The sequence below is a fragment of the Conger conger genome, chromosome 6 (assembly GCF_963514075.1).
Source record: "Conger conger chromosome 6, fConCon1.1, whole genome shotgun sequence".
Classification (NCBI taxonomy): domain Eukaryota; kingdom Metazoa; phylum Chordata; class Actinopteri; order Anguilliformes; family Congridae; genus Conger; species Conger conger.
This window is the reverse complement of record NC_083765.1, coordinates 19,524,988-19,551,293: the sequence shown is the minus strand read 5'-3', so window position 1 is coordinate 19,551,293 and position 26,306 is coordinate 19,524,988. Positions and strand designations below refer to the sequence as shown.

The 26,306-nt window shown below is 45.5% G+C and overlaps 1 protein-coding gene across 1 annotated transcript; it reads right to left on the bottom strand.

Annotated features, from left to right (window-relative positions):
• Positions 1 to 1,794: 1,794 nt before the first annotated feature.
• LOC133130765 (short transient receptor potential channel 3-like) lies at positions 1,795 to 17,907 on the bottom strand. The gene is made up of 10 exons (XM_061245587.1): positions 17,182 to 17,907; positions 14,711 to 14,896; positions 12,071 to 12,235; positions 11,435 to 11,651; positions 9,815 to 10,048; positions 8,728 to 8,992; positions 7,347 to 7,542; positions 6,411 to 6,620; positions 2,873 to 2,948; positions 1,795 to 1,937 (listed from the first exon to the last, which is right to left on the bottom strand). The coding sequence occupies exons 1-10, from the start codon at positions 17,905 to 17,907 to the stop codon at positions 1,795 to 1,797; spliced, it is 2,418 nt and encodes an 805-aa protein (XP_061101571.1).
• Positions 17,908 to 26,306: the final 8,399 nt, after the last annotated feature.

Below are 26,306 nucleotides of genomic sequence, written 5' to 3'. Positions count from 1 at the left end.
ACCAAATTGAGCATCCATTTCACCCCCTGAAGAGGAGATTGAAGGGAAAACCCCTGAAACAAACAAGAACTGAAAGCTACAGTAAAAGCCTGGAAAAGCATCACAAAAGAAGAATGCAACAGTTTGGTGATGTCATTGGGTCACAGACTTGATGCAGTTATTGCAAGCAAGGGATATGCTACCAACTATTAAGTGTTATTTACTTTCATTTACTTAAATACTCTGTTCCAATACTTTTGCTCACCTAAAAATTGGTCTGATACCAAAGGTGCTATGTTCTAAGTCGTTTAACACATTGAGATGTAAATACCAGGAAATAAAAGCTGAAATTCTGAACATGGGTCTTGTATTCATCTTTCTATCTCAACCCCAAATGTATTCAGGGTATTGCAAAAACAAAGGAATTGGCCTTGCTGTTCCAATACTTTTGGAGGGGACTTTTGTACAGACAAAAAAAAAAAAAGATTTAGTAACAAAAATGAAAACTAGAATTATACTGTGTGTTAATTGTTAATAAATATACACTCACCGAGCACTTCATTAGGAACATTTTTACTTTATTGCACCTACTTATTCATGTGATTATCTAATGAGCCAATGGTGTGGCAGCAGTGCAATGCATATGTAGCAATCATGTAGATACAGGTCAATGTTCACATCAACCATCAAAATGGGGAAAGAATGTGATCTAAGTGAGTTTTACAGTGTAATTATTGTTGGTGTTTAATGGGATGGTTTGAGTATCTCAGAAACTGCTGATCTCCTTGGATTTTCACGCACACTAGTCTCTAGAGTTTGCAAAGAATGGTGCCAAAAACAAACAAACAAACAAAAAAAAAACAGTGAGCAGCAGTTCTGCAGACAGAAACGCCTTGTTAAAGAGAGATGTCAGAGGAGAATGGCCAGACTGGTCAAAGCTGACAGGAAGGTGACAGTAATGCAAATAACCATACATTACAACAGTGATATGTAGAAGAACATCTCTGAATACATTATAACTCTAAGTGGATAGGCTACAGCAGTAGAAGTCTGAAAAATAAGTCTAATAAATACCTAATAAAGTGCTCACGGAGTGTGTGTATATAATGCAAAAGAATTATGTCAATGAATAGCAAGTTTAGGCAATAATAAGGAATTAGGCAATAAAGAATAAAGAATAAATAAAAAATATTGGAAGTAATTAAAGGTCAAACAAAGAAAATATTGAGGTATGTGCCATATACATTTCTTAAAATGGGCATTTCAGTGACACGCAAACCAAGATGATAATCTACATTAATTGGCTTCAAATAGTTATTATTGCAATAATTTGTGCTATTTAGCATCAGATATACAGATATTTACATAACCCTGTAGCCAATATCACAGGCAGTCTTTCACAAAGAGAGATTTAATACACAAAAGCAGTTTTCTGAATAAGAAGTGGTTTGGTGCACAAGAGGCGTATGTGACATTTTTGGCCAAAAGGAGGATTATATATCAACTACTCTGAAATATACCTCAACTACATTGAAATAAAGGATAAAAACCTAAAGACTCAAAAGGATTTGTTTTGGCTCTCCTGTAAATTTCAGAAAATGGCGCTTACACCCCTTGGGCACCAAACCCTTGGCATGTTATATAGGTTCATAAGCTACAACAGTTCTGTCTGATCCTGCAGCCTGGTCGCCTTCTCGCTCCATCCACTGAATGTGGGAGTTGCTCAACCCCTGCAGTCACTCCGCCCTGCTGTCTGCAAATTGGCAAGGGGTTTCGTTGCTTTGGTTACCGGGCCTTTCCTCTCAGTTAGCGTGGTTATTGACAACGCGTTGCTGTAGCTCTCAGCTTGTCCCCGAGTTTCTGTATGAGCTGTGAGAGCTCCTCTGTGGCCTGCGACTTGTCCTCCAGGAGTTCATAGCGAAGGCTCGATATGTCCTGTTTGATTTCCTTAAGTTCCCCTGTGGGGCAACACACGACATGTAGTTAGCAACCTCCGCGAAGCATCATCAGACCTATGGTGTTGGCAGACAGGGTGGTTTGAGTATCTTAGAAACTGCTGATATCTTGGGATTTTTTTGTTCCACTATGCTGCGCTAAATGTACCTTCAGTAGGGATTTACCTGACTGTGCAAGAGCTTAAGAAATGTGAACCTGGGCTTCTTCCCTGTGGAACCCAATCTGACAAAACCAGAAAAGATCTTCACTAACTCACAGGCTGCATGTAGCTTGTGTTGGAACCAGGGTTGTTATACAGTAGTTAGTGTGCTAATGCTGTCCTGAATTTAATATTTTAGGCTTATTTGCAATAGCAGTGTAACAAGAAAACCTGGTCTGTGGGTACAGCATGCCAGCTGTACTATAAATAACAGAGCATAGTAGTAATGCCCTTAAGTGCACTGATATGTAAGATCTGATCCTTCTGGTATAGGCTAGAAGGCATGTGGAGGCAGCCATTAGTCATTATGGCCCTATCCTTTGGAATAGCCTTTCGATGAGTCTTCTGGACTCCAAATCCATAGACATTTTTAAAAGAAATCTTCAGATGAAGAATCTTTTCCCTAAGGTGCGTCTCAGTGTTAACTTCTCCAGGGAGTTAGACCCACCCGCCTTGTCTGAGATTGGACCTCATTATTGCTGACAATGAGTGTTGGATCCCAAATTGAGCACTTTTATTTTTATTTTAATCATTCTGTTTTAACAATGATTGTCTCTGTATTTTTTCTTTTGTATGTTTAACTCCATGTACAGCACATTGTCTTGAAGTTCTGTATGAAATGGGCCATACAAATAAAGTTTTGCTTGCTTGTGAGAGCCATTTCAGAGCAGATTTGTGTCGTAGTGTTTTTTTGTATTGTACAGGTTTTGCTGTTGGCTAATTGTGTGCTAATCTTACCTTCATTGACTTCATCATTTTCTTTGTCGACCTGTGCTTTCAGTACATAGCGCTTGATGAGTCTCTTCATTATTTGCTGTTGGGATTGAAAGGGGCTTAAGTATTAGCATAGATTATGCATCACAGCCAGATGGTTTAAGTATTAACATAGGCTATGTATCACAGCCAGATGGCTAAAGTATTAGCATGGATTACATATAACAACCGTATTGCTAGCTTCCGCCTTCCTTTTGGAGTCTCCTCAGACCAGGACAGGGGCGATCAAATCTAGATCTTAAGAGTCCAATGGTCAGAGAATTCCACTCTTAAGGCCAGTTTGGCGATCTACTGTATGATCATTGCCACCAGCGATTATCATATTCGGTCACAACGACTTTCAGTTCATATTAGAGCGACTGACGATGTTGGCCCTTGCTGAGACTGAAATTGTTTTGAACATTGACCCCATTGCTGGCACAGCTGTCATGACATCACAGTTGTCATGACATGGCTGGTTCAGGTGTGTGGCCTACCTGATGGTGTGTGGGCTGGTTCAGGTGTGTGGCCTACCTGATGGTGTGTGGGCTGGTTCCGGTGTGTGGTCTACCTGATGGTGTGTGGGCTGGTTCAGGTGTGTGGCCTACCTGATGGTGTGTGGGCTGGTTCAGGTGTGTGGCCTACCTGATGGTGTGTCGGCAGGTTCAGGTGTGTGGCCTACCTGATGGTGTGTGGGCTGGTTCAGGTGTGTGGCCTACCTGATGGTGTGTGGGCTGGTTCAGGTATGTGGCCTACCTGATGGTGTGTGGCCTGGTTCAGGTGTGTGGCCTACCTGATGGTGTGTGGGCTGGTTCAGGTGTGTGGCCTACCTGATGGTGTGTGGGCTGGTTCAGGTGTGTGGCCTACCTGATGGTGTGTGGCCTGGTTCAGGTGTGTGGCCTACCTGATGGTGTGTGGGCTGGTTCAGGTGTGTGGCCTACCTGATGGTGTGTGGCCTGGTTCAGGTGTGTGGCCTACCTGATGGTGTGTGGGCTGGTTCAGGTGTGTGGCCTACCTGATGGTGTGTGGGCTGGTTCAGGTATGTGGCCTACCTGATGGTGTGTGGCCTGGTTCAGGTGTGTGGCCTACCTGATGGTGTGTGGGCTGGTTCAGGTGTGTGGCCTACCTGATGGTGTGTGGGCTGGTTCAGGTGTGTGGCCTACCTGATGGTGTGTGGGCTGGTTCAGGTGTGTGGCCTACCTGATGGTGTGTGGGCTGGTTCAGGTATGTGGCCTACCTGATGGTGTGTGGACTGGTTCAGGTGCATGGCCTACCTGATGGTGTGTGGCCTGGTTCAGGTGTGTGGCCTACCTGATGGTGTGTGGGCTGGTTCAGGTGTGTGGCCTACCTGATGGTGTGTGGCCTGGTTCAGGTGTGTGGCCTACCTGATGGTGTGTGGGCTGGTTCAGGTGTGTGGCCTACCTGATGGTGTGTGGGCTGGTTCAGGTATGTGGCCTACCTGATGGTGTGTGGACTGGTTCAGGTGTGTGGCCTACCTGATGGTGTGTGGGCTGGTTCAGGTGTGTGGCCTACCTGATGGTGTGTGGGCTGGTTCAGGTGTGTGGCCTACCTGATGGTGTGTGGCCTGGTTCAGGTGTGTGGCCTACCTGATGGTGTGTGGGCTGGTTCAGGTGTGTGGCCTACCTGATGGTGTGTGGGCAGGTTCAGGTGTGTGGCCTACCTGATGGTGTGTGGGCTGGTTCAGGTGTGTGGCCTACCTGATGGTGTGTGGGCTGGTTCAGGTATGTGGCCTACCTGATGGTGTGTGGCCTGGTTCAGGTGTGTGGCCTACCTGATGGTGTGTGGGCTGGTTCAGGTGTGTGGCCTACCTGATGGTGTGTGGGCTGGTTCAGGTGTGTGGCCTACCTGATGGTGTGTGGGCTGGTTCAGGTGTGTGGCCTACCTGATGGTGTGTGGGCTGGTTCAGGTATGTGGCCTACCTGATGGTGTGTGGACTGGTTCAGGTGCATGGCCTACCTGATGGTGTGTGGCCTGGTTCAGGTGTGTGGCCTACCTGATGGTGTGTGGGCTGGTTCAGGTGTGTGGCCTACCTGATGGTGTGTGGCCTGGTTCAGGTGTGTGGCCTACCTGATGGTGTGTGGGCTGGTTCAGGTGTGTGGCCTACCTGATGGTGTGTGGGCTGGTTCAGGTATGTGGCCTACCTGATGGTGTGTGGACTGGTTCAGGTGCGTGGCCTACCTGATGGTGTGTGGGCTGGTTCAGGTGTGTGGCATACCTGATGGTGTGTGGGCTGGTTCAGGTGTGTGGCCTACCTGATGGTGTGTGGGCTGGTTCAGGTGCGTGGCCTACCTGATGGTGTGTGGGCTGGTTCAGGTGTGTGGCCTACCTGATGGTGTGTGGGCTGGTTCAGGTGTGTGGCCTATCTGATGGTGTGTGGGCTGGTTCAGGTGTGTAGCCTACCTGATGGTGTGTGGGCTGGTTCCGGTGTGTGGTCTACCTGATGGTGTGTGGGCTGGTTCAGGTGTGTGGCCTACCTGATGGTGTGTGGGCTGGTTCCGGTGTGTGGTCTACCTGATGGTGTGTGGGCTGGTTCAGGTGTGTAGCCTACCTGATGGTGTGTAGGCTGGTTCAGGTGTGTGGCCTACCTGATGGTGTGTGGGCTGGTTCCGGTGTGTGGCCTACCTGATGGTGTGTAGGCTGGTTCAGGTGTGTGGCCTACCTGATGGTGTGTAGGCTGGTTCAGGTGTGTGGCCTACCTGGTGGCGTGTGGGCTGGTTTAGGATGCTGTTCAAGCTTTGGGACTCTGTGATGCGCAGGTTTGACTGAGAGAAGAGGTTCAGCTGTAGGACCGGAACACAGTCTGTTACCCAGAATAATCAAAGAGCAGTACAGAATTCCTAAATTATTTCACAAGTAAAAATTAAGCAGCATTTACTGGTTCTGTGGGATCTTATTAAAGGAAATAATTCACACCACAGCATGTGTGTGTGTCCTTGTCTTCTTGTATGTCTCGGTTCATTATATACCAACATCATTAACATTGACCTCAGAGGTTAATCCAATCATCAGTAAACGCATTAGTCACTTTGAGTTGTGATTCGCAGACAGCCATAGTTCCTCTGGGTCTCTGCTGTGAGGTTTGTGTTAATGTGTTTGTTTTTCATACTGCTCTACAGAATGCAGCTAAAACTGAAGCTAAATTCTGACCATAGTGAACTGCCAGTTATCGTTGGTCACTTCCACGGGTCTTTCTCATGTTTACTCCAAACAATGACCATGTTCCATGATTATATCAGATCCTCCCAGTAAATCTCAGCACTCTCAAGCCACATTTTCCATTATTGGTACCTCTGTTCTCATATTAAACGAGTGTATAACAGTCTGCCATGTAAAACCTAAAATAAATCACGTCTTCCCATGTGATTCTCTTTTGTTTCACCTCCCCCAGAAATGGCCCGACACTTTCTATTCTGGCAAATCCTTATTTACAGATTAATGTTCTGTGATTATATCTAACATTCTCAGCACTCTCTGTATTCGGGATCGGAGTCATGCTTCGAACCTTGGACTTGGAGCTGTCGGTTCCGAGCTCCAGGTCCTTCCGAAGCCTGGGCTTCCTGCAGCGGAGCAGTCCGACCAGGCTCCTCAGGCATTGGAAGAAGGATTTGGGGCTTGGGACCACGCTGTAGGGGGGCGGCAGGGTCTTCCCGTTGTCGAAATACGACAGCCACAGCTTGGAACGAGCAAACTTCCACTCTACATCCGCGTCGTCCTGCGTGAGAGGGAATGCCGGGCTCACTACACACCAGCATGCAGCCTTGTGATTGGCCAATTCAGACCAAACATCAGAATTGTGAAGAATTGTGATCTAAGTGACTTTGACTGTTGGTGTTGGATGGGGTGGTTTGAGTGTCTCAGAAACTGCTGATCCCCTTGGATTTTCATGCACAACAATGTCATTACAGAGTGGTGCTAAAAACAAAAAATATCCAATATATTTCTCATTAACAAGGCGGTTATGTGGGTACCTTGTTAATGTGAGAGGTCAGAGGAGAATGGCCAGACTGGTTCAAGCTGACAGGAAGGTGACAGTAACTCAAATATGCATTACAACAGTGGTATGCAGAATGCATCTTTGAACACACAGCATGTTGAACCTTGAAGTGGATGAGCTACAGCAGCAGAGGACCAATAAGTCTAAAAAATAAATCAAATAAATACCTAACAAAGCGATCACTGAGTGTCGTTTTGCATCTTTAATGGGTGCTGTTATTAATCACACAGAGAATTCATTGCATGCTTTAGTGAGGTAAAAGTTATTAATTCTAAAAAATAAAATAAATCAAAGTGTTCAGTGAGATGTGAACAAGTAGTAGGAAAAGTGTTTAAAAGAGAAATTAGAGAGGAATCGTACTGTATGACCCTGCGAACCTTCGTTGTAAAAATTCATTTTCTGTAAGTCTGGAGAATGAGGAAAGATGGTCGCCTGGAGGCCTACCTCGATCTCCTGGTAGGAGCTGTTGATCATGGCGATGAGCATGTTCAGCAGCACCACCACCATTGTGACGTTATAAATCCCATACAGCACGTAGCCGATGTTCTCGATGAACTTGTGGTCGTACTTCAGCACCACCGAGGACACTTCGGACAGCCCGAATATCGACCAGAAAAGTGTCTTAAAACTCTCCTCAACCCTGCGGTTACAAACACGAGGAAAATAAATCACCTGATTGATGAAATTCCATTTGTGTGTGTGTGGTGTGTATGGGGGAGATCTATTGTATCAATCTGAATTCCACTGTGGTTAACTGTTAATTAAGAAGTGAGAGAAAGATTCTCACCCAATCATTTATCTCCTGGTGTTTATGGAGTGAAGTGCAACCTGGCTTTGGATAACTTTCTATCTGTCTATCTCTCTTTTCTCTCTCTCTATCTCTGTCTTTCCCGCCTTCTCTCTCTGTCTCTCTCGCACTCTCCTCTCTATCTCTCTCTCTCTCAGACACCCCTCAGGTAAGGAACGGGCTGATTCTGTGTGACCTCATTGTGTGACCTCATCAGAGAACAGAATAAAGCCTGTGAGGAATGCCACACCTGTGTCACCTACGACTGTAGATTTTAAAGACTTGAAATCTTGATTATTCCCATTGGATCTCTCACCTGCTGTTTATGTAATGTGGAATGAACTGAACTTCCGTTCCAGGCACACAGTGCTGGTTTGGGTTTCTCTGACCAGCTGTGCTGCAAATGTGGACACTGCTGAACCCTGAACTGTCCACTGCTATGCTGGGATTGGAGCTAACCTTCCTGGGATGGCAGCCCACTGTGAAATAGGTCATTTTTCACGGCTGAAGCTGCAGGCCTTCTGGGGCGATCTCTCATTTGGTTGAGAGACCGTTGGGCTTCAGTGCCTCTGAGGGATTAGCATGCCTTGGGGGCTGTCTGTCAGTCACCCCAACCGTAAACAATCACCATGCACAGCCAGAAGATTAACTAGTGACATTGCATGAGATTTACTATAATTTCACGAATGCGCTTATATTGAATAACTTGCATTCTAAAAAAATGCTGAGCTCATCATTAAACCAGATATGATGAAACTGGGAAGACTTCAGTCAGGGCTGGTGTCATTCCTGGCATTTCTCCACTCAAAACGCCCATTGCCCAATCAAGCTCAGAGTCCATTCCGTTTATAAATCTGCCATACAAATTAACCAACATTATGTGCCAGTATTTGCCAACTGGTTCGTTTTCAACAGTAGTGCCTGGGCAAGATGGAAAAAGCAATTCATAGAATATAATTTGACTTCATTTTCTGAATTGACTGAATTCAAAATGGTCTCCAGAGGTTATCATGCTGGCCCACTAGGTGGCGCACTCACGTGGTGAAGGCCGGGTTGACCTTGGCTCCCAGGTAGTAGGAGTACAGGATGAACATGCCAATCATGAAGGCCAGGAAGACCATGATGAAGAGCACCATGAACTTGAAGATGTCCTTGACGGTTCGGCCCAAGGAGATCTGCAGCGGGCCGAAGCTCTCGTTGGCTGGCAGGATGTAGGCGATGCGCAAGAAGCTCAGCACCACGGCGATGGCGTACAGACCCTCCGAGATCAGTTGGGGGTCCGAGGGAAGCCACTTATCCCTCGCTGGGGGAGACACAGTGGTGTGAGATCACCAAGTCTGTTCATGACAACCTTTAATAGTATGGTATTACTTTACAGGCATTACCGTAACTAATATACAGTGAGCAATTTATTAGGTAGACCTGTACACCAGCATGTTACTGCAAATATTTAATCAGCCAATGATGTAGCAGCAACTAAATGGATAAAAACACACAGACATGGTCAAGAGGTTCAGCTGTTTTTCAAACCAAATGTCAGAATGGGGAGGAAATGTGATCAAAGTGACTTTGACCGTGGAATGATTGTTGGTGCCAGATAGGGTGGTTTGAATATCTCAGAAACTGCTGATCTTATTGGATTTTCATGCACAACAGTCTGTAGATTTTCAGAGAATGGTGTTAAAAAAAACATCCAGTGAGTAGCAGTTCTGTGGGCAAAATCGCCTTGTGAATGAGAAAGGTCATTGGAGAAGGGCCAGACTTATCAAAGCTGACAGGAAGGCCACAGTAATGCACACAATGCGTCAAACATTACATGACATTACAGTCATTTAGCAAATGCTCCTATTCAGAGCGACGTACAACAAAGTACAAATCAGAACCAGAGACAAGTGCATTGAGGACCCTAGAGGAAAGTACAGTTCCAAGTGGATAGGCTACAGCAGCAGAAGAGCAATAAGTCTAATATATACCTAATAAACTGTATACAAATTTCCCTGGCTTGCTATGGCATACCTGGCTTGCTATGCTGGCGTTTTAAGCCATTCTGTATTAAATTATGAATAAGGAAACTTTAAATGTTAGTATATCAACTGTGAAAGTTCCATCATGAGGGGGGTCTCACCATAGGTGAAATACTCTATGTCTGGGGGGAGGGTGACCAGGGAGAGTTCGCTGGCGTGGATCTTCTCGTCCACGTAGCGCTGGGCCTTGGTGGCCTGGAGGAAAGCCAGGAAGCGTGCGGTGAAGGCAGCGATGAAGATGGAGAGCATCCCGAAGTCCAGAACGTTCCACAGCTGCAGCATGTACTCCCTGGGGCCCTCTGTCCACAGCTCCTTACACTCTGACCACATCATCCCTGCAGGGAAACACACCATACACAGACTACATCATCCCTGCACAGAAACATGTCATCATACCTGAACAGAGCCATACCATAAGCACATCATCCATGAAGTACATCATACACAAACTACATCACAACCAAACCACACCATACTCTGACCACATCATCCCCACAGGGAAACACATCATACCCAAACTACATCATCCCTGCATGGAAACACACCATAGACATACTAAATCATCCCCTGAGTAAATGTGTAAGCCAGATAAAAAAATCTCACAGGCTGGAAAATTCCTTCTTCTCAAGCAAGAAATATTACCAAAAAAGGGAGGATGAGTTTTACTTTCTTATCGAATGAGATAGTTGTCCTTGAACCTGGTTGCACACGTTTGCACAGTCCCTCGTACAGGGTATAAATGACCAATGTTAATACTGTTTGTTTGGTATGGTGTTGACTCAGCAGGTGTACTCTTTTCTGCAGAAATAAAAACTTATAATTGGATCTGGTGAGATTGGATCTGTTTTCTGACTGGATTGCAAGGGTGGATTTTTCCTTCTCAACCCAACTCAAGGACACAACAAACAGAGTCCAGTTAAGTTGGAATGGAACCCAGCCTGTCAGGTTTCTGTCTGGTGAGACATAAAGCCCCGTTGTTCTCCTTGATAACAGGGCGGCGTCCAGCAAACAGTACGTCTCTTGTACACAATGGTATCTCAGTGGGGAGAGTCAGTTCTTTCAGCAGAGATAATGGCCCGAAAACTGTGACTGTAACTGGAAGTATTTTTAGCTGACTGATGTACCAGGGCATTAAGACCACTCACCCCCCCTGCTGCAAGGTCAGCGGTCATATAGGTGAGTGTTTTATTTCCTGATGGAGGGATGTTGTGTGACCCCCCCTCCCAGTTATATCCATTCACTGCGACACCCATGAGACAGAATCAGAGACCACAATCCCCTGGCATGGGGGGAGTTCAGCTCTCCTAACCCTCAGCAATTCAGCAACCATGACCTAGAGTCACCGGGTGTCATGGCAACTACAGCCTGTGCTGCCACGGCAACTAACCCAGGGCCTGATGGGAAACCCGGGGTCTCACCGTAATCCCATAATCCCATTCTTTACGCATCATCTTTTATGGAAGTCATTCAACGCAGTCCTGACCGTTTACTGCAACCATAACCCTTACTGTCCCTATTAAACCACTGCCGCAAAGAGACATACCCATACCCATACCACATCATCAATAAACCACATCACCCACAACCTACATCATAACTAAACCACACCATACTGCTTCCCCATCATATACTTGAACAGAGCCACACCCAAAGCCCATCATCCACAAACAACATCAGAAGAGTTCCTGTGTCTCAGACCTCCAGGCGATAGGGGGCTCTACCTGCGACCCACACCATGATGAGGATCTCTGTCCAGCTGAAGCGTGTGGTCTTGACCCGGAAGATCTGCATGGGGTAGTCTGTGACCGTCACATTGGGCAGGGTGTTGATGCCCTCGAAGCGGTCCGAGGCGTTGAACACCAGGAGGCAGAGGAAGATGATGAAGGAGGCGGCGTGGGCCACAAACTTCATGAAGGGGCTCCGCAGGATCCTCCCCAGCTGGGCAAGGAAGAGGAAGAGGAGGAAGAGGAAGAGGAGAGGGAGGGTTCGCACTCTGAGCCATGATCTCCAGCGATCACGAGCCTCAGGTCATACAAATAGGCGGGTGCTCAGGTTAAGCTCTTCACAGGTGTGGAGATCTTCCAAACCTGTCAGACTGTGGTCCTCCAGAAACAACCATCAGTCTTTCTGATAGATATATTCAATTTTATACGTATAATGCTTTTTATAGAACACTATCACAAAGACGCTTTGCAGAAGGGAAAAAGGGGAAGCTGAACCCCCAGATAGCATATGAGGTAAAAAAAACCGACATGATTTTAACAAAAACTTTATTTTTTTAGCATTTACCAAATAAACCTTCATTAAAGATGATTAGAGATGTGTTTCTGGATGAACCCACAGAGAGGGAGCAGTACCTTACTGCAGGGGGCGACCCAGTAGCCCACAGCCAGCAGGGGCAGCCCCAGAGCCACCACCAGCACCACCAGACACTTCACCATCACAGCCTGCTCCCGCAGACCCAGCAGGTTCTCATACCAGATGGTCAGGAGCTGCTGCTGGCAGTTTGGGTGAGCGACAAACTGGAAGGAGAGTGTTAGGGTTAGAAATAAGTAAGAGGTATGTGTGTGTTAGGCCTAGGGTTAGAAAGGAAAAATAGATCTGTGTGTGTGTGTGTTAGGGCAAGAAAGGTGTGTGTTTGTGTGTGTGTGTGAGAAAAAAGGATTTAGAGTTAGAGATAACCTTAATATTAGCATCATCAAAAGTGATAACTTTCAATATTAGTTTTAGGGTAAGTGATAACTTATGTGTGAGTGTAGTGATAGCATTAATGCTAATGTTATTTTTCGAAATAGGGTTATAAGCTCTGTGGTGCCCTCTACAGGCGGATGACTACAGTTCCATGAGACAGCTGTATCTCAGCACAAAGCCACATAACCCAATGAAACATCACCCACTCCCTGAGTCTATGAGAGGGTGCCTGAGTGCTGGAGGGATTTAATCTAACTCCAAAGAGAGAGAGAGAGGGTTAGTATAATTGGTCCTGGGACTGGGGTAATTATGCTTGAGAGTAAACTGGGACAGTCCAGAGAGACTGGAGAACTGGCCTTTCACTGAGGCAACCGCACACATCGATACAATCACAGCAAATCTGCCATGACCTCTCATCCTAACCCTAACCCCTCACCCCAACCCTAATTCTAACCTCACACCCTAGCCTCTCACCCTAACCCTAACCCAAACCCCACCCCTAACCCTAACCTCTCACCCTAACCCTAACCCCACACACTGTGTAGCTGTAAAGCTAGGCATATACCCTCCTGAGTCTCCAGAAATGTGGGTTAAACCAGCAGGTTAATTAACTAACCCCCCCCCCGGGTGCTGCAACACCGTTATATCTATGGCTGTCCTACTTCTGAGATTCATTGCACACAGAGAGAGGAGAAGCCGCTAAATCTGAGAGCGCAACCAGCTAATTAGATCTGTGCATGCAGGCTTCCGTTCGGTTCTGCCTGCAGGAGCCACTGTGTCCATCTTTCATTAAGGCTCAATTCCCAGACTCACCAAGCAGCCTGTCCTCTGGACAATGGGACCTAATGACGAAGGTAGCTGTAGCCTAGTGGCTAAGGTGCCTATAGCTTAGTGGCTAAGGTGCCTTTAGCCCAGTGGCTAAGGTACATGACTGGGACCTGGAAGGTTGGTGGTCCTGGCCCCAATGTAGCCACGATAAGATCTGCACAGCTGTTGGGTGAAAGTGCAGAATTTTCTTTAAAATCACACTCGCCCTGACTGCACCCCCTCCGCCCCCCCACCTCCTTGATTAATGACCCTGTTAGAACAGATCAATCGCCAGCAGCCAGCTCCATGTACGTGAGCCCACTCACCTCCTCCCCCTACAGCAAGGTCTGTGAAAGGCGCTATTATAAATGCACTTAATTAATGTACTAATCCTTAATTAATTACATCCAATAAAGAAGCATTGCCAGTCTCATTGCCATTTCACTTCAGGCCATTTGCATAACAACAAAACAAATGGGTTACACCGTGTTATTTATCAAATAAAATAAAAATAAGTCAATACACAGTAAAATGTAGAGAATGACTGTGTTCGTCATCATGCAGGGATTTGTGACCTCTGATCCCGAGGTGCGGTCAGAGCCTCTGCTTCCAGTTGCGTTTTGGACAATCATTCGGCTAATTACAGCAATCATCCCCGTTAATCATTCAATTTCCACATAATCAGGCTCGGGAGAGGAATGACGGCCCGGGTTTGTGTGTCCGCTGACAGGTCTGAGACGATGGAGTGCGCAGTGTTAGGCACTGTGACAGTAAATTAAACGAGTCCATGCTGGAGACGCTGGGAATGGAGTGGCTGGCTCTCAGGTGTAATAAAAATACTGTCAGGTGGAAGAATAAAGCCGGCTGCTCACGGCAAGGCTCGTAATTAAGAACACAGCGACTCTGGAGCGGAGACTGTCACGCATTTCAGTGAATTACAGTCCAAGGCCTGGCAGTTAAATTTAGTCTTTATCAGATGCTTTCGAGTCTCTTTGATAAGTGTTGTGATAAGTTCATGTGTGAAAATCTGCCCATAGGAAGAATAAGAACATGCACAGAATTCCTTGCAACTGGCAAGATGGGTTTTGCAATTTCATCTTAAACTGAGAAATTAATTTATTTATTTTTTTAAAGCGGATAGCCACTTCGAGAATTGCGGTTGAGAATCTGCTGATGGAACCCATGCCTCAAAAATACGAACTGTCTTACGGGTGTTAGGACTAAAAAACTGTAACACTATTAAATAAGGTTAAAAATGTACTCCATTGAACTCCTTTCAAGCTCAGCCAAAGATAAATACATTTTCCCCACAAACTAATTCACATATCTAAGCAAATATGTGTCTGTTATTTTAACAGTGAACACCAGTCTATATTAGGCAGGTATTCCTGTCCCTCACAATACTGAGGACACTCATTTCTCTGTCTCTCTCTCTCTCTCTCTCTCTCTCTCTCTCTCTCTGTCTCTCAGACAACGTGGTGGTGTGGGTGACCTCTGACCTTTTTGACCTCGTACTTGATGGCGAGCTTGACGCGGCTAAGGAGGGCCCTGTGGGTATGGCCCTGCTGCAGCTCCACGCTCACATCTCCATTCAAAATGGCCTCCACCTCCTCAGAGTCCCGACACAGGTCCAGCACTCCCACCACAAAGTCCTTACACTGCATCGACAGCTTGCGGTAGTCGTTCTGCCCGGGGAGGAGGACGGTAAGGAGAGGGATGAGTTAGATAACAGAATTCCGTCAAATAAATGCACATTAATCAGCCAAGGCCATAAAAACAGGAAACAGGCCAACTGGTTTCTATTGATCACTGTGTTCAGCCCACACCCTGTTATTAAATATACAATATGCACTGCTGTATACTCTCATTTGGGAGGTTGTACGTTAGCACATGCTAGCACTCATTAGTGCATGCTTGCACCCGTTAACATAGGCTCCGTCTATATATCATGGAGGGCGTACGCTAGCACATGCCAGCATCCGTTAGCACACACCCCTCTGTACATCTGGGAGCATGCCCTGTGAAAAAATCAGTGGTTATTAATATAATTCACTGTGAGACAACCATCATCCTTCATCGCACACTGATGTGTAGTTCATGCTGAGTTATAGTCTCAGGTTTAGCAAGCAGACCACGTGCCGGTGAGAGAAGGAGCCTTATCTGAGGAGAGTTATGGAGTGCTGCCATCAGAGAGAGAAACAGCCGCCTCGCTCCCTCCGAACAGCCCTCTGTCGCACAGCGCCTCAGTGCCATGGTGTGAATGACTCAGAGCAACAGAAGCACTCAGCTCTCTGGAACCAGTGTGTTTCGCACATAGAGCAGGCGATAGTATGATATATCTCACACAGCCCTACTAATATTTAAAGGTGCCAAACTGCAGAAAAAGAGGTTTGTCCCATGACAATGCTCTGGTATCATGGAGTTTCATATTGTGGGAAGCGTTCCAATCAACTTTAACTGTTTTCTATTACCAGCCCATTCCATTCCGCTACATGGACATCCCAATACAGAAACTGTTATCTGTACCTTCCCCAGTACCTGAACATCCCCTTGCCCGCTTCAGGGACAGCTAGTCCAGGTGCCCATAATTCAACTCTCAGTCTTATAACCTGATAAGCATATAACCTTGTTCTGCAAAATGGACCCTGTTTGTACAGAATATCCTCTACCGTCTCTTTCAGGAGATCTCCTTATTAAACCCACAGCGTGAACCGCTGTCCACCACTGAGACACACAAACTGAGTCCCGCTTAATTCAGTCTCCCTTATTTTACTCTCAGCATGCACCTGGCTGCCCTGTCAGGAGTCCACAAACACACGACAAACAACACAACCGCACCGTGAACCGAACAGACTGTCCCAGCAGCCTGGGCTACCAATCTAATTACACTCCAAACGGTAATCAAGATGTAATCAAATACAGCAAAAGACAAGTGCCATAGAGCAAATTTCACTTTAACAATGTGAGCATGTGTTGGCAAGATGGCGAGTGAGTCTAAAGAGAAAGAGCATCTGGGAGAATGAAGAACTCTCTGAAAGCCAGCGTTCCAAGGGTGAACACAAGATGAAACACACAATTAGATAAACTGATTAGATAAAAACAAACATGGCTGAAGTCCTTAACGCATCAGCACCAAAATATATTTTGTCATTTGTGAAAAGTAGGATATGAAAATCAGCCAGCTGTTCTGAAAGACGATATTCCCCACAGGAAAAACAGTCATTAGTCGGAGCGAAGCTCAGCATTTTAAATCAAGCTTGATGAAATTATGCAGTTAAAATATTACATATAAAATAGGGGAACCAATAAAATAGGAGAACCAATCGGGTTGCACCGCCTCTTTAATTTGGCTCTTTCTGTCCTGGCTGTCACAGCCGAACACACAAACACACACAAACATGCAAACATGCACCTACACACATCTACAGACACAGGTACCTAATACACGCTTACACACAAACACACACACATCTACCTAATATAAGCCTACACACAAACATACACACACGTACATAATGCATGCCTACACACAAAAACCACAAGCACATGCTGTAGGTAGCCTATATATATGCACATGCATGCAAACACACACACATATACACACACACACAAACCTGCAAATGACAGTTAATGGAAACAAGCAGCAATCAGAGAAATCTCAATGCAGAAATGAGACACAGGTATGACCTTCATTTAAAAAAGACACTTCATGTTATTCGTAGTTCATTAGTCATCAGTGAAATGAAGCCAATCCACAGAGCTTGCCAAACCAGGACAGTATATCTTCCAATAGGGAATTTCGGCTTTTAAATGAAAAACCTGACAATAAAATCAACCCGATTTAGAAATTAATTTGTTTGAGCTACTCCCAAGAAACATAAAACCCCCCCTTGATTTATGTGACAATAATAAATGAAAGTTGGACCACCATTAAATACACAGAGGACAGACAAGTGACTCAGCGTCATACCTTGAACTCCTTCTCGATGTTGGCGAGTTTGGCGAGCTCGTTGCTGAGCTCCAGGGCGGTGAGGACAGGGTCTTCGCTGGACAGGGAGAGGTAGGCGGGGCTGGCCAGGCCGCGGTACGCGTTGATGCGCGAGCGGGAGTGGCTGAAGGAGTCTCTGCGCTGTTTGTCCGTGCAGTCGCTGCACTTGCAGAAGTAGTCGTGCGGTCGCTCGATCCGTGCTCCACGGCTGAGCAGCATGTGCACCACCTCGTAGCGCTGGCAGTGCGCAGCGAGGATCACAGGCGTGATGTCGGGCGAGAAGCGCGTGCCGTCCTCGTCGTACGAGTAGAAGTCGTCGTCTCGCAGCTGGCAGGGGCTCTGAGTGAGCCTCTCTCCAGCGAGGAAGGACGGGTGGTTCAAAATGGCCTCCACGATGCGCACGTAGCCCTTGCTGATGCCCAGGAGAAGGGCATCCCCGACCCGCGCCAGGTTGTCTTTCTTCAGCAGCAGCTCGGTCACCTCCAGGTGCTCGTTGCCCACGGCCAGCTGCAGTGCATTCTGGCCCATGTAGTCCACGCAGTTGACATTGAGCGTGGGCGAGTCGTCGAGCGTCCGCCGCACCACTGGGATGTTCCCGTACTCGGCCGCGTCCAGGAAGCGCTCCTCCTCGGCCGTCAGGTTCGAGCCGCGCTCGTTAAACATGAACGCTGGGCCGCGCACAGCCTGCCGACGCCCCTTCTCACGCATGACAACAGGACGCCGCGGCTGAGAGGGGGGTTCTTCATTGGCACTGGAGGGGGGTAGAGGGGGAGGGGGGTTTTGAGCACAGAGAGCGGAGCAAGAAGGGGGAGCATTGTTAGGGGGCAGGGGAGGGGGTATTGGGCGTGGGGGGGGGGGGTTCAGGGACGGGGCGGGTTTAGGGGGCAGGAAAGGGGGGTGTATGGAAGCAGAGAGGGAGGGGGAATGTTGGGGGCAGGGTGGGGGGGAGGAGGGTCACAGAGGCAGGGTGGAGTTGGGGGCAGGGTGGGGGAAGAGAGAGGTCACAGAGAATTCAGGTAATACTCTTAGCCAGGGGTGCACAACTCCGGTCCTTGAGGGTTGGTCTCCGTACTGGTTTTTGTCCCAACCAATTGCCTTATTTTTAATTTGCTGACAGCTCTCTAAATTACCCTGGTTCAAGCCTGTACTTGAGCACAGTAAAATCATTAGGATACACTTGCAGACTGTAGCTGTAGCCAGTACTCATACACATGTCAGATAAGATATGATTGAGCCAATTAAGACCAGAAGTTGGCACAAAATCCTGAAACTGAAACCTCTGCTCTTAGCACTTACTTTTAGCACTACAATCACTTAGCAGACTAAATACTGAATGACTCAGCAGAATCGTGTGTGTTAAGGGAATGCAGGGTAGGCAGTGTGAACCAAAATCATATCATGGTATCCCCACACCCTCAAAAAGGCCATATTCTTTCACAATATCAACTGTGCCGCTTATGTACCATTCTGGCAGAATTCAGACCTCAAACAGGACATTTGTCAAATGTTTAAAGTAATCTGAGTAATTCTGACTGCGTGTCAGTGTGTTTAAGGTGGCTGCTCAGAGCACATCAATATGCAGCCTTTGATTCTGAGGACGCTTTATGAGGTAATCGCGCTGAACCAGTATTGGAGTCACAGTGACCTGGAGCCTGACTGACAGGAACCCCACAGCCACAGAAAACACTTTAAAATGGCCGCCACAGAGACTGTCCAGGCATAGACCTGTGTCACATAGGAAGTACAATAAGTGGAGAAATATTCTGCTGACCAAAAAAACAACCCCCCAATTGTTTTCCGTTTTCTTTTCCTTGTCTGCTTCTGCTTTATAAAGTGCCTGACCTTCCAGGAGCCATGGAAGCCCCCAGAGGGTCAAAATAACCCTACACAGCACATTTGCATGCATAGTTGATATAGAACTTAGCACAGCAGTAAGTTTATTGTATGTTTACCATTTAATCCCACCAAATTAGAAAAATCATACAGTATCGATATGAAACAAGGTTAACTGGTTTTTAGGAGATTGGGTCAAATTGACCCTAAACATAACAAGAGGGTTAGAGTGAAGTGAATTTCCTGTTTCCTATACATGGGCAGCCTGTAGCCTACTAGCTAAGGTACATGACTTGGACCCGGAAGGTTTGTGGTTCAAGCCCCGGTGTAAACACGCGAAATTGCACATAGCCGTTGGACTCTAAACCCCACATTTCCCCGGGGGGGGGATTGTCCCCTGCTTAGTCTAATCAACTGTATGTTGCTTTGGATAAACGCGCCAGATAAATAGCACATTATTATGGCATCTATTCTGCCCTCTGTATCCTGATCCTCCCTCAGTATTTTCCTGTTGTTGTATAATTATATACTATATAATTAAATACAATCAGCACTGCTGTCCATCTTAAAACACACTGTCTTCATACAGGGATTAAGTCCTCACTTGCAGCACTCTTCTGAATAAAGAGCTAGGCAGCGTGTTGGAGTGTAAATACACAGGACTGTTGGGTGGCTAACTCTGCTAAAGCACTGGGGGTACTGTCTGTATGGATCTGTCATGTAAAATAACATTGTGGAACAAGGTGGGGGACAATATATATGAGTGAGGACATAGAAATGTCACTTTAAAAACAGGTGTGTGACTAAACTGGCCATGTAACCTAAAGGTTGCTGGTTTGATTCAGAGGTAGGACAGTTCTTATGATGCTGATGTTATAGGTGTTAACCTGCATCGCTTCAGAACTGCACACATCCAGATGTATAAATGGAAGAGCTGTGCAAGTGACTCAGAGGGTCTATTTTTATTAATGTCAACATCGTTGTTATGGAACAATGAAACTCCTCGCCCAGTTCAGAGCTAACGGTTATGTGTGATTTTAGTCATTATTACATCACGGCATTACGCAGATGCTGTAATCCACAGCGATTTACACAGAATACATAGTACATGCAATCAATTTACACAGCAGAGCTGAATTCAGTGAAGCGTCTCGGGTTAAGTACCTTGCGCTCCTCCCATGACCTGTGCAGTTGCAAACCATTATGTTACGCTATGAATCTTTCAAACAACTGTAGTGGCTTCCTGTTTAGAATAATCTGGAATCCATTTGAAGGACATTTAATGTGAAAACGCTTTGCATATTTCATATAATAATATGCTGAATATATAGTGACATTTGTTACAATAGTGAAGTGTCAAATTAATATGAATGTGAAAATAACCGTAGTAATCAAATATTTTATAATCCTAGGTAAAACATGAGTTCCTTCATGAAGTGATGCTACCATAAGTTGAAGTTTTACCACATAATTGTACGCGTTCCTTTGCAAAATCATAGTCACAAGGAATACGTGGCAATGGGATAAAGGATATGTTTCATTATGGGTATAGAGCGAGTCCGTTCAGTCCTAACTTAGAGAGTAGAAGGATGCTGGAGAAAGGACCGTTCAACTTCCTAAACCGAACCAAAAATACCCATCCACTCAGCGGCGAAAAAGATGGTTATTAGATGCAATTTAATCTAAGTTACCTCGCATTTTAGTCCCAGTACTTCGCATTTACTAATCTCAATGTCTTTTTGATTTCAGTACCGAGATTCCGTACCGAGAAAAGGCATTTGTGATGTTTTGCTTACAGGTAAAATAGTGTAGCAATTACCTTACTGTACATTGCAATTGAACTGGGATAAGATAAAATGTTAATTGCGATTGAAATTGCACTTGGCAAGCGTGCATTTTGCCAGGTTTTCCTATTATCCACAGCAGTTTATGTCATTGAAAACACATCTAGGCTGGTGTTCGTCCTACTTACATGGTATGGTGGCAATATCCAGACGAATCCCGGACTGTTTTCACGGATTTTAAGAAATGCCCATCCACGCCACCGTTTTCTTCTTTCCAGTCTTTTTCATTTTCATCTTCCGAGAAAGACACGCGTTTCTGATACTTTCTGCCTTTCGCTGACATTCAGGCGGCTGTTTTATACGTATTACGATTAATTATGCTTTCCTAAGATCCGGAAAGTCTTTGCGTTTGTCCCGGCAGGTGCTGTCGGATATCTCCCCGTGCGTAATGGTGAAGCTTGGTACTCAGTAGTTTCCCGGAGTAAACTGCAGAAGATTTCCAGTCCTGCCCATCATTGTGTTGGAATTGACCATCATCTTCATCACGATGCAAGTGATTCAACTAGCAAAGGGAGACGTTATCTGGAAGCGATACGAGAGCGCAAGAGCGAATTAGCCTACCGTGCGTCGCGGTTACAAAATACATTGCTTAGTGGACTGGTGCTATGCCATATCATACCTGACAACCCTGAAGATGAGATGTGACATGAAAGAACATATCGTTCCTCTCGGAGAGGGTCCACAATGACCTCAGCTGACAAGAAAGGGGCTTTTGTAGAAGCACGTGGCGGGTCATGGTGTGTTTTGAAGTGATTTAGTGATCCTCACATGCATGGAGTTGCTGGTTTGTGTCCAGCATTCGTTTGGGTGGACGGGTGTAGCTGTAGGCATAATTGAATCACTTAATTATGCATTTGTAAATATATACAGTAGGTGATTGAGTAACATAGGCATAATTATTGCAATTTGGTAGTGGTGTGTTGTCTTGGCCTGGTCTCTCTCATAAAATAGATTATTAATCTCAAGGTATTTTCCTGGTTAAATACAAGTGACACAGGTGATGTCAGTTTTACATTGAAAGTGACATCATGACCCTTTATGACAGTTGACACCAATGGAACAGACATTTATGAATGGTTATGTTTGTTTATGTCAGGTATCATGTTTACATTATGCATATCCAGTTCAAATAAAGTGTTAATTTAATGCATGGCTGACAGTGTCTAATAATCTGTCATTAGCTCAGTTTGTAGACTTGGTGAGCAAACTGATATTGTGTGAAAAGCCACATGAAAGCAAACATAACTGCATAAAAACTCCTAATCATTCATGTAAAGTTCAAATGCTTGGTCACAAAATGGCTGAATGACACATAAACACATACTGTAAAGAAATTGTTTTGGAGCATAGACTTGTGCTGGCTTTGTCCTCTCAGTTTGTGATAAGGCAAGTCACCCCAGACCTGGGGGAGGCTGTGACCTTCGGAGCAGGACATGTACAAGGGGAATTGGGTTTTATTGAGGCGCTTGCCTTGACCAGCACGTCCCTGTGGATATAATGAGGCTGGCAGTGTCTGTGCAGTATTGGGTACCAATGTCAGCTAAAGCGTTGCGCCCTGTTTTAGCATTCCCCTCTCCTACACTCTCTCTCAGCTAAGGAAAGGGGTGTGTCCCATTACTCTAAAGAATACATCCTCCTCTCCTCCACTCATCCCCTCCCCCCCCCACCGCCAGTGGAGAGGGAGTGTAGGAGAAGGGAATGCTAAAACAGGGCGCAAGACTTTATTGGGATAGACAGAGTCCCCCCTACAGTAATAACTTACAGGCGAGGAGGATGAGGGAATAGACTGTGATATGGGTTAAAGACGAGAGATCAGTTCATTATCAAAGAAAAGGACCAAGCTTCTGGGTGGCACATTTGGGTAAGACACCATCTGCTTGGCCCCATGGTGCCAGTGCTTACTGTGGCTGGTAGCTCCTTGGGACGATACACAAAATGGCTGTTGAGTTACTCCGGGTATGGTAGGATTCAATCACTGCTATTTTATTTCTCATCTCAGTAACCAAAGTTACTGCATATTTATTGCTCATATTTTACAATCAATGTTGATGTTTTGGTGTTCAAGCCAGGTGCAGTATCACATAAAGAAGAGATCAATTACTTTTTATTATATGTTTATGGGGAGTATAGAGCTGTCAGGATTTACATGCACTTCTGACTGCAGCCTGCTCTATATCCAAGGGCAAGGGTCCTCAAACTTGGGTTTTGGGGGCCACCTGTGTACGCTACATATTCTTAATGAAAAATTATTACTTTGGTAATGTCAAACTGTAATTTTCAGTAATTAATTCAATAATAAGCTATAAGAGTTGTGTGGATCTCTCCATCCTCTGCAATATATTTGATTAAAAATATTTCTTATAATATAATATAATACAACGTAAAAATAATATGTAAAAACATTATTTCTGTACATCAGTAGAAACTCTGTTCAGACCACATGCATTAATGAGCTAAGCGCTGTCACTGCCCTTTTCAATCAGAGCTGAACAGAACGAAGCAGTGAGAAAGGTCAAGATTCTCTTGGTTCCCAAGAAGCATTCCAATTTTAGAGTGATTACAGCCATATATCCTTACTTCGCAAATTATCCTGGAATCAGTCATGAAATGTGAACCCACCCAGCTGAGGTCAAATTGGAAAACAATTACTAATGGCAGGTTTGAACTCTGTAAGGATAATCTATCTTCAGTGGGGTGAATTTGCAATGAGTACGAAGTCTGGTTTTCACTCAGTCCAGGTTAGGCTGTATTCATTCTGTAGAGGTATACCATATAATTCGTGGAACACTTTATATTTTCATTAGTATGTATACTGTTTAACACTGTGCTCTTTATTCGCAAATGTCTGGGAGATGGAATAATTCACGGCGGTGTTTGTATACCTAACAGCCCCTTGGTCCGGGCAATGTCATCAGCATTAATGGGAAAGTGAGGTGAGCGTGACGACAAAGGCTTTTGCTGCAGTGTGTGTTGGGTAATGAAAGGGGAGGTGCAGAGTGTGAAATGAGCCTGTTGTTTGGCCCATGTCTTTGACAACTTTTTCATATTTCTCAGCTTGATAATGGCTTCCTGGACTTTCACAGCACACAACTGTGGTGTATTTATCTGCCATCACTGCCCCCACAGCAAACAGCACACTCACCCAGGGTGCACTCTGATACTGCAAAGCCCACAGAAACCGAAGCCCAGCCAGGGTTTTGGTTCCTCTGTAACTGAACATCAGGTTTCTGTTCCTCCCTATCTCCACATTGGGTTTCTGTTTCTCTCTACCTGAATGCCAGGTTTCGGTTTCTCTCTGCCTCCACATTGGGTTTCTGTTTCTGTCTACCTGAACACCAGGCTTTGGTTCCTTTCTACCTGAACACCAGGTTTCGGTTCCTCTCTACCTGAACATCAGATTTATGTTGCTCTCTACCTGATCATGGGGTTTCTGTTCCTCTGTACCTGTATATGTGTGTTTTTTCTTGCCGGTTGGCACCGAAACACAGACAGCTGAAAGCAGCCTGACTGCCATGTAACATTCTCAGGTTATTTAAAGAACACCCTTCCACGAGGACATTCGGAAAGCACAGGAAGGCTGTTCTGAAGGAGTTTTGTCAATGGCAGATTATGTGCCTCCTGTTGAGATGGCTGTATTCTACATCATGATTAATGTCCCTGTCCTCTCCTATTTCAGCTCAGGTCCAGCTCCCTCATTTCACTGGCTGTGCACAGTAATATTTCATCAAAGAGATGTGTATTATTACGGGAATAAGAAAACTTTATTATCCTTAGTGTTATTTCATAACCATTCGTATACCTGGGATGTATAATATTGGTTATAGGTGGCATATCAAGTACATAAATATCCATCCATCCATCCATTATCTGAACCCGCTTATCCTGATCAGGGTCGCAGGGGGGCTGGAGCCTATCCCAGCATACATTGGGCGAAAGGCAGGAATACACCCTGGACAGGTCGCCAGTCCATCGCAGGGCACACACACCATTCACTCACACACTCATACCTACGGGCAATTTAGACTCTCCAATCAGCCTGACATGCATGTCTTTGGACTGTGGGAGGAAACCGGAGTACCCGGAGGAAACCCACGCAGACACGGGGAGAACATGCAAACTCCGCACAGAGAGGCCCCGGCCGACGGGGATTCGAACCCAGGACCTCCTTGCTGTGAGGCGGCAGTGCTACCCACTGCACCATCCGTGCCGCCCAGTACATAAATATGTCTTTGATATTCAAACTGAGGCATGCATTAACCACACAATAAATTATAAAAATAAACATTTTTACATTTACATTTTCTACATTACAGTACATTGAATGCACAGAAGTCACCTGATCTGCATAAAATTCACAGGGTTTTTCATTTATTAAAGCTCTGCTCATATTGTTGTCTATTGATGGATTTTCTTGTGACCAATTGCTTATTTTTCCAGCAGACAGGAGCTTATAAAATATTCAAAAGAACATCAATTTAAAAATAAAGAAAACACAACCAAAGGAAAACCAATAACACCACCCATCAACACATTTTTTCAAAACATTTGCACATTTCCATATGGAGAAAGGGCACCCAGAGTGTGTGTGCACAAGCCGCACTATTTACCATCTTCTGATGAACTGTTAATGAGGGGTCAGTTGTGTCCAATGTAATTAACAGAATTACACTGAATGATCTGCTCATTTCACTTCCTGGAACAAGAATTATATTAGACCAGATTGCATCCCGATCAACCACAATGTCTGACTTCAGAATGACCCTTCCTGAAGTCCTGATATGATGTCAGTGGTTAAAGCCTGAGTAACAGCAGATACATCACAATAACTGACCTAACGGTGCTCACGTGAGATAAGTTATTAATAAAGTAGGCTCTGCCTCTGCTTGTGAGCCAAAGGACTTCTGGACTTGCAGTTTAATGATGGAATTCTTAAAGTAAGTGTACTTTTGGAAAAGAAAACCTGTAGACACTATTTAGTTGGACAAGCCAGTCAATTAGGAATCACCCAGGAAACATATCTTAATTGCACCAATATTGGAAGCTGAGGGCAAAGGTCACCGCAGGAGACTGACTGTGAGCACTCAGCTGTTTCCCAGAGGAACAGTCGCCTACATCATAAAATCACAAAGGAACTAACTCACTCACTGCATACACACAATGCACACACTCACACACGCGCATACACACAGAAATATGCACATGCACATGCATACATGAACTGACGCACACGCATATACACTCACACACACACACACACACACACACACGCACACATTTCCTAATATGTGTGTGAAAGCTCCACCGATGTGCCAGTGCACATTGAGCAGTCAGGCCCAGCCCCCCATCACTGGGATTAGCTGCAGCTATAATGGGACTGAGCCTCAACTGGTTCTGCCTCAGTAAATATCCAGCTATACATAGATAGCACTG